Source organism: Pteropus alecto, unplaced genomic scaffold (assembly GCF_000325575.1).
Source record: "Pteropus alecto unplaced genomic scaffold, ASM32557v1 scaffold77, whole genome shotgun sequence".
In the NCBI taxonomy this organism is placed as follows: Eukaryota; Metazoa; Chordata; class Mammalia; order Chiroptera; family Pteropodidae; genus Pteropus; species Pteropus alecto.
Window position 1 is genome coordinate 1,744,286 of NW_006440820.1, and position 9,895 is coordinate 1,754,180.

General features: G+C 33.6%; 1 protein-coding gene across 1 annotated transcript in view; it reads left to right on the forward strand.

Moving 5' to 3' along the window:
* KDM6A (lysine demethylase 6A) overlaps positions 1-9,895 on the forward strand; it is a 198,137-nt gene that overhangs the window by 112,590 nt on the left and 75,652 nt on the right. The window contains 1 exon segment of the mRNA XM_025051082.1: positions 3,118-3,152. Coding sequence (XP_024906850.1) covers positions 3,118-3,152 — 35 coding nt within the window.

The following is a 9,895-nucleotide window of genomic DNA, read 5'->3' on the forward strand; positions in this document are numbered from 1 at the left end:
CCATCTACTTCCTCCCTCCTCCCCCACTCCCTACCCTCTGGTAACCACTAGTCTATAGTCCATGTCCATGAATCTATGTTTGTTTGTCCAGCTCATTTATTGCGTTTAGGTTTATATCCCACATATAAGTGATATCATGGGATTTTCAGCTTTTCCTGTCTGGCTTATTTCACTTAGCATGATTATCTTGAGTTCTATGTATGTTGTCGGAAATGGCTGTATCTCAATATTTTAGTTTCTAAGATGATAGTAGATTAGAAAAAAATTTAATTCATAGAGTAATTTATAAAGTGTTAATTTGTACTTTTGTTTTAATTATACATCCCTGTTATATAAATCATTATACTACAGACCTTTAAAATCTTTTTATTAATTTTGGGGAATAAGAAAATAGTTGATTTTCATTTAGTGTTTTTTTTTTTTTTATGTCTACTGCCTTTAAAACTAAGTTTCATAACTGCTTGTCAGTTTAAATGATAACTTTTTAAGGCTTTTTCATAACTAAATAATCTGGTAAATCCTCATTTTATTCTATTCTGTTGTGGTTAAATCTCACTTGTAGATGATCATTGCTCCTGAGGAGAAAACACCTATGTAGAATTGGAGTACCACAGGGCAGAAAACTTTCTTATCAGATTTGAAGAGGACAGTCTGAACGATCATGAACACATGTTTGAGTTAACTATGCCTCTCTTTCCATTGGTTATTGAAAAGGGGAATAGGAGGCAGAGTGACCAACATTCTATTTTGCCCAGGACTGGGGAGTTTTTCCTGGATGCAGGACCTTGCGTGTTAAAAGGTTGGCCATTCTAATGGGAGGGCATCTGCTTTATTGGAGATATTAGGCCGTTATATTTCAGTTGATTTGGGTAGTTTCAGACAGTCTTCATGATTACTTGATAACTACGGTAGTAGCTGACATCTCACAGAGCAATGTAGACTATCTTCTTTGAGCCAGACAGTATTACCGTTTCAACACTAGACTTACTTTGTAAAACTTACTTCTCTTTGAATTTTTTATGTCGTCGCCTATTATATATGCCATGGACCTTGACTATACTTTGAAATCTTCTGTGTTACATTGTACTACTGCAAAGATCAAAAGATAATAGAAAGTAAAGCGGGCTTTAAAAAAAGTATATGAGTGGTTTCTATTTTATGGCACAATTTATTTATGCAGTTAAAAAAATAAGTAGATACACATGCTTTTAGAGCTGTTTAAGAGGGGTTAATTATAGTTTATGTTTTGAAAAATAGAATCATGATGATGTGTGACTTTTCATTATGTGATTGCTCCGTGGGATAAAATTGTTTCTTTGAGATTTAATTATTTATTCTAAAAATAATGTATTAACATCCGAATAAAGTTTAGTTTCAGAACCTTTTATGGCAATATTTGTTAAAAGTTTCTACTGATAATAGAGACTTGCCAAGTAGAGCTTTTTCTTAGGTGTATGGTTATGTTCCACTTTGAAGAGGACTTTTAAGTTTAAATATATGGTGGTTTTGATACCACAAAAGATGACCTTGGATTTAGTAATTCATGGGATAGGAAGGCCCTTGACATAAGGCCTAGGACTGAGCCTGATGTAAGTTTGATATGGTAGTAGGATGCCAGTTGCTGATCTTTTCTTCCTTGTTACCTTTATTAGAGGAGTAAGAAGATTGTAGGAAATGGGCATAGATTTTCCATCTCTTCCTCATTCCCTTAACCCGTAACCAGTCTCCCTCTAGTGATTTAGTGAAGTGAAATTTGGACTGGAACTCTCAAGGAAAGCTATGTTGGAAAAAGGGGAGTGGGGAATAAGAAAAGTCCTCAACAGATGTAGGTAAAGGAGATATTTACAGATGTAAAACTTTTATTACTTTTATGTGCTTTTCATAAAACTGATTTTCATCTTCTAAAAGATGTTTTTATTTTGCCTTATCTCTGGTTGAATATCATGTGATATTTGATGATTATTTATGGAGAGATGTAGCACTTTACTTTTGATCCCAAATGTTACTGTTCTTAAAGTTCATTATATATTTTGTTTGTTTTGCTCTTTATGGTTTTTTTTAGTTCAGCTGTTTCTCAGTGTAGGGAACAGAATCCCTTAACTGAATAAAGAGGCAGCTTTCCAAGCCTTGTCCCAGGCTTCTGAATCATAATCTTGAGAATCTCTATTTTTAACAAGCCTTTTAGGTGAATCCTAAAGTTTATAGGTATCATTGAGTTTATGGTACGCTCTGCAATACGAAATTGATCATAGCTGTGGACTTCGTTTTTAAAGGTCCACGTAAATATTCCGCATATAGTTTTGAAAGGCTCTTTCAGACTCATTGAAATCCAACAATGAATCCAGATAGATAGAACATTGTCATTAAAGAACAAAAATCGTAATATTTAAGTAGCTGGAATCCAGTTTTGATTCCTAGTTCATTGTTGCTTTTGTTGACCCATTCATTCTTTGATGATGCAGTATCAGGAAGAACTGAAGATAAAAGCTGACAGTTTTATTTGATTTTCAAGACATAACTTGTTAATCTTGGGATTGTTTTTTATTCTCGCCTTCCAAGTAGTTTGACTTTTTTAAAAAATAATTCTGAAGAACTAATAGAGAAATGCAGCAACTCATTCCTCTGATATGACCAGTTTCATCTTGGTCTATGATTTCTTTATAAATGTTATTGATATGAAATATGGTATAAGAAAAACATTAGAGGCCTTTTTTGTTTTAGTGTATATTTTTCAAATACTGACTATATATTTTCACCTAGAACTCAGGTTTTAAATACCACGTTTTGAAATGTATTGATTCTAAAACTTTTCTCTATTTGCTTAATGTTGCTATTTTGAACTTTGTAAAAAGTATGATCACTTGCTATAGATTTTAATGTTAATTACATTGACAAAATTTGATAACGACCAATTTGATAATGACCAACAATGAATCTATGTGGTTTCTTATCATGTTGGTGTATATTTATTTATATATTCTATTTTATTAAAAATAAGTTCTTTTCTATTGTTAAGTCGATATAGTATAGACTGTGCTTATGTTTTACATTTTATGTTCCTACTTAGTTTACCCCAAATGCTTGTGTATTGATCTCTATTTTCCATTATCTTTGCAGTTCAATTTCACATTGCCCACTTATATGAAACCCAGGTGAGTATTTTAACTTACTTTACTTAAAACAAAAATGATCACCCATATCATTTTAAGTGATATCACATATACAGATAATTTAATGGAATTCTCAGCATTACCTCAATACATTTTAAACTTATTAAATATAGTCAAGATTTTGCTTAGTGAAACAGTTATTACACAGAGTACTTGCTGTGTACAAAGTAGTTTTATTTAACATGATTTGCCTCTAAACCTGAATATCTTCAGGCTTAAATGGCTATATTTAAAATTTCATGTTATAAAATGCCTAGTTTTCTTTTCAAAATGTTTATACATGCCTAGTTTTCTTTTCAAAATGTTAGAATGCACTGTTTTTAGTTTCACTTTTTCTTAAGATTTGAAATATCCATCCCTTCCATGTGTCACCATTTAACGACTAAATATTAGAGTCATCTTTTGATGTCATTGCCACTAATTTTATGGCTGCTATATTTAAAATATTTTTTCAGTTTAATTTTAGATCATTGTTTTTATGTATGGCAGATTGTACTTAGTTATACAATAAAAGGTATAACACATAGACATTTACTCTAGGCAGTGGTATGGAAAATCAGGCATAAGTTGGTTTGAGACTAAATATTAGATAATCATAGGTTACCCAAGACATTTAATTTTATAACAGCGTTCAGGGTGAAATATACTGTTATATTTGTACATAATTTGTAAGATCTGTTTTGTTTCAGAGCCACCATGGGGTGCTTTAAAAAATTAACATCAGATTCCTAGACACCTCCATCCACACCTCCCACCCCCAACACACACACACACACACACACACACACAAAACCATCAGGGAGCACGGGCCTGCCACACACGCACACACACACACACACGCTTGCGTGAGCGCACATTCATTCTTGCCCACTGAATCAGTATTGATGCATACTCAGGTTTGGATACCCTTCTGCTCTAGGGATTTTATCTACTTTGTGAAGATGCATGTGAGAATTACATGCATGTTATAGATCAGTCTTTACCTGCCAAATGGTAATTTCTGCCAAATGCTAACTGCTGATTTTTGCCTAATCAGCAAAGATTCCAGGGCTAAAGCAGCTACAGAAATCAGTTTCCTCTCCAAAGTTCTTTCCTTGGAGGCTTAGCTCCTTCTGTTCTCATTACCCTCAGGAGCTCTCCAAAGCCTTCAGAAGGATGAGATCTGATTTTTTTTTTTTTTCCCCAGTTTTTTTAGTTCTTAGTGAGATCGCTGGTCTGTCACTAGCTGAATAAGAATTTTTCTCACCTTTATTTTTAATGAGTGTTTTTGCTGGAGATGGAATTCTATTTGATTATTCTACTTGACCACTTGAAATTTATATTCCATTGTCTTTTCATTGTTTCTAATGAGAAGTTGTTTGTTGGTGTTAGTTTTTAATCTTGTGAAGGTAATGTGGGGACAGGGCCCTCCCTTTATTAATCTTTAATTTGGTAAATTTTAGTGCCCATTAAGATTCAACAAAACAACAAAATTCATTCTAAGGAGAATATGTATATTAGATGACAGAAAGATAACACCATAAGCATATGAAAGAATTGGAAAATCTCTGCTCCGGTTGATATATCAAGGGTTTTCATTTTCATGTGAAAAATTAAGAAAAGCAAGGGCCTATCTACTTATAGGAAGTTAGTTTTTATAGTCCAGCTGATTCATACCAACAGACTTTATTTATGAATATGGAGTTTTAAAGTGTAAATTTAAGTAGCCATGTGGTTAGTGGCTACTGCTAGGTAACCAAATAGTTCAAGAGAAGTTTCTTTATATAGGAAGAAGTCTTCCTTCTAGTCAGTGTAGAAAAAAGAATTCAGTATTTCACAAACCCTGAGGGCCCTGTTGCCACTTGCTTTCACAGTATTAAACAATAAGACTATAATTAAAACTGAAAAGTGATGGAATACTTTAGTAACTGGAGTGGTTAAGGAAGGCCTTTTTGAGCAGGAGCTGTTTAGACTGAGTCCTGAGTAGAGAGGAGCCAGTGATAAAATCAGTGGGGCTGATTTTGTGCATGTGTGCGCACAGGTGTTGCTGGTCATTCTGATAAAGAGGTAGGTGCTAGCAAATACAACAGCTTTGTAGTAGTGAGCTCATAATCTTGAAAGACAAAAAGGATGCCTTTTGTAGAGATGGAGCAAAAAATTTTTTTGTTAAATTTAATCATGTGTTTAGATTTGGGTTATTTGATTTTTCATCTTTATCGTGGTAAAGTTGACGGATAACATTGTAAGATATTTAAAGTGTACAGCGTGTGTTGGTTTGATATACGTATACATTGTGAAAAGATTCTCTCCATCGAGTTAACACGTCCATCATCTCACATCTTCCCACCCTTTTTTGGTGAGGACATTTAAGTTCTATTCTCTTAGCAAATTTCAATTATACAATACAGTGTTATCAATTATAGTTAAAATGTCATACATTAGATCCTCAGATCTTATTCATCTTATAACTTGAAAGATTGTTCCCTTTTATCCACTTGACTCTGTTGTATCCCTGCCACCCCAGCTCCTTTTTTACTTTCTGTTTCTATGAGCATTCTCTACTTTCCTTTTTATTAAAAATTCCACTTATACGTGATACCATACAATATTTGTCTTTCTCTGGCTTATTTCACTTAGCATAATGTCCTCCAGGTTCATCTAAGTTGTTGGCAAATGATAGGATTTCCCTTTTTAAAGGCTGAAATGCTATTCCATTGTATTTATATACTACATGGTCTTGATCCATCTTTTGACAGACACCTAGGTTGTTTCCATACCTTGGGTATTGTGAATATTCTGCAGTAAACATGGGAGTACAGATATCTCTTCAAAGTAATGGTTTCGTTTCCTTTGGAAATATACCCAGAAGTGCAATTGCTGAATATATGGTAGTTCTATTTAGGTTTGGGCAATTTTAGTGGGATATCATCTCCCTCCCACCCAATTAGATTCTTACAGGTTTCTATGTATATTGTCATACCATCTCTAAATAAAGATACTTTTGTTTCTTTGTGTAAAGTCTTATCTCCAAGTAAATATATTATGGCTTATTCTTGGATATTTATATCAATTATTTTTAATTTACCTTTCCAATTTTATTAGCTGAGACTTCCAGACCTATTTTTTTTTTTTTCTAATAGTAATACTAATATTAACTGGCTTTCTTTTCTTTTTCTTGATTTTAATGAAATAACAGTTAACTAAGTTCTTATTTGCCTTTAAAGATTAAAGATACAGGATTTCTCCCTTTTAATTTTGTTATGAAAACATTACTTATTTTGGAGTAATCCAAAATGAAAGTGCCAGAAAGAAGAATATAAAGTGATGTATCCTCCTCCCTCCTTTTCCCTAGCCACCTATTCTTGAAAGCCACCGGTGTTACCAGTGTTTTTCATATCCTTCCAGAGAAATGCAGTTCATTTATAAGCAAATCCATATGTATGTTTGCATGTTTGTTTTTCTTTATTATATTGAAACAATAGCCAATCATGTACACTCTCTTGACCTTCCTTAAAATTTTCTAAACTTAGTATTATATTTTGGAAATCATTCCATATCCATACATGTAGAGCTGTATTGTATCTGATTCAATAGCTATAGTATAAATAATTTATTCTGCCTTGAGGGATAGTTGCAAATAATGTTATTATGAATAACACTTTATAAGAATTATTAGTTTTATTTTTAACATTGTCTTCTAACTATCTAGCAACAGTTTAATACCGAAATACTGTAGAGTGGTTTCATTTATATTATATAAATCTAAAAATTCTAAAGAAAAAAATAAATTCCAACTGATATTTAAAAGTACAGTAAGTATGTCATGATTATATGGGGTTTCTTACATAAAAATCAATGTCAGGAAAACTAACAATATTGGGAAGTTTTTTAAGAAATTAATATGAAAAGAGAAAAACAGTAGACTTAATAGTTCAAAACCTTAGTATTCTGAAAAATTTTTAAAAAAGAAACAAGCTAACTCGATCAAGAGAATGAAAGAGATACAGCACAGATATACAAAATAAGATAACCATGGAAACGGAAGAAGATAAAACTGTCATAGGAGACTACTTACCAGACCTCTATACAAATGAATTTGAAAACTTAAATGAAATGAACTGCTTTCCAGGGAAATACAGATTAGCAAAATTAACTTCATTAGAGTTGGCAAGGTTATAAAAAGCTGAATTTCATAAAAAAAAAATCGAGAATACTAAGTAATGCGCTGCAGAAAACACCATACCTAGATGGATTCATTCGTTCATTTGTTCATTCAATCATTTATTTTTGATTTAAGAATTAAGTTTTAATGAACATCCTGTCTAGTTAAAGGAAGGGTCCTCTTGAAACAGAAAGGTACCTATGAATTACTCGTTCTTAAAGTCTGTGGATTTAGGATGAGATGAATCATGGCAGTGATTCCATTTTTGCCAGTTGGAATCACATAATTCTTGGTTGTTAGGTAGTGGTTTATTTTAACATTTTTCATACTTTTTTGATACTCTTGTGATGCATGTTCTGATTTTTGGAGAGAGATTAAATTTAGGATTTTATTCTGGTGGTGGTTAAGAATAAACAAATGAAGTTGGGGGGGGTTGCTCTCTTTCCTTAATTCTTAACATTATGTTAGGCATTCAGGTGGTTGAGTTTTACAGTAGAGAGTTTGACAAACAAGCAGTTACAATTCATTTGCATCGTAGAGTGCTAGAAGCAGGTTCACAGGGCGGTGGACAGGGTCCTATATAGTGAGGGTTGTTGCAAAAATTAAATGAGATAATAAATGCAAAATACGTAGCATAGTGCCTGACATAAAATAGTCATTTAAGATATTAGCTGTTATAGCCAGGTTTCTTTTTGTTGTTGTTGTTCCTCCTCCTCTTCCGCTCCCTTTCTTCTTCATCATCATCATCATCATTAAACTATTGTTCTAGACGCCCTTCCATGCATTTCTTTATGTCATACCTCTCTAGCGAAACCCCATTGTGGATCAATACTAAGATTTACTTTCTGCGCTGAACTTGATCCTTGCTGAAGAAAATCATATAGACACCACTATAAATTCATGATTTCCATCTTTATCTGGAGATCAGATCCTTCCACTGTCCTGGGCATTTATTCCAAATTGTTCAGCTTCCCTCAACTATACTACCCTTTATCCTCCTCCACTGTAGAGCTTAGCTTCCTACTTAACTGAGAAAATAGAAGCCATCTTGGGTGATGGCCGTCCCTCAGCTTCCTACCCACTTGGCTTAAATTCATGTAGATTCATATCCATTCTCAGCTTCTTTCTTCTGTTCAGGGCCAGTCCAGCCATCTGTGCCTTTGTTCCCATTTGCTCCACTCCCATTGATCTGTTAGGCATCCTCCTACAGTCTCACATGCATTTGTTCAGTGTCTTCCTTTACCTCAGTCTCTGTACTCACAACCATGTCTCTTTTGTCTTAACAAAAAAACTTCCCTTTATCTTACAACTCTTCTAGATAGTATCTAATCCTTCTCATCCCCTTTTTGACTAAATTTCTCAAGAATTATTTCCATTTGTTGGCTCAGTTTTCTAAGTTCCCATTTGCTTATCCCATCACAATTGGTATTAGACTTTCTTATATGGAACATTTCCACATTCTTTTCTTCAAACATGCTATTTCCTCAGCTGACTAATACTGTCTCATTTATTTTTTCAGGCCACTTTGACCATTCCTTCTGTCTGTCTGTCTGTCTCTCTCGCTTGCTACTATAGCACTTCGTTTATTTTTTTAATACTTATTTATTATGGTGATATTGATTAACAAAATCCTATCAGTTTGAAATGTACAGTTCATATATATGAACAGTAAGTCATATATATGGCGTGTTCATTGCTCATAGTTAACATTTCTTTCCATCACAACACATTTCATTCCTTTTACCCTTATCTACCTCTTCCCTCACCCCCTGCTTTCTTAAACCACTAGTCCACTGTCCATGTCCATGATTCTTTGTTTGTCATGCTTGTTTATTGCTTTTAGATTTATATCCCATGTATGAGTTACTCCTGAGGTTTTCAACTTATTCTTTCTGGCTTATTTGCTTAGCATGATGAGCTCAAGATCCATGCATATTGTCCCTTGTATTTCATATCTCAATATAGCTGAGTAATATTCTATTGTATATATGTACTACATCTTAAATCCAATCATCTATCGAAGGGCACTTCGGTTGCTTCCATATCTTGGCCACCGTGAACAATTCTGCTGTGAAAATGGGTGTGCAAATATCTTTTTGGATTTATGTCTTCAAGTCCTTGGGGTAAATACCTAGTAGAGGGTAGATGTATTGCTAGATCATATGGTAGATCAATTCTTAGTTTTTTGATGAACCTCCATACTGTTTTCCATAGTGACTGTACCAATTTGCAGTCCCACCAGCAGTGTAGGAGGGTTCCTTTTTCTCCACATCCTCTCCAGCATTTGTTTTTACTTGTCCTGTTGATTATAACTATTCTAACAGGTGTGACATTGGTATCACATTGTGATTTCGATTTGTATTTCCCTTATAGCTAGCAATGATGAGCATCTTTTCATATATTTGTTGGCCATTTGTATCTCCTTTAGGGAGAACTGTCCGTTCTGGTCCTCTGCTCACTTTTTGATTGGATCATTTGTTTTTTTGATATTGAGTTGTATGAGTTCTTTGTACATTTTGGATATTAGGCCCTTATCAGAGGCATTGCTTCTAAATATATTTTCCCATTCGGATGGTTGTCTCTT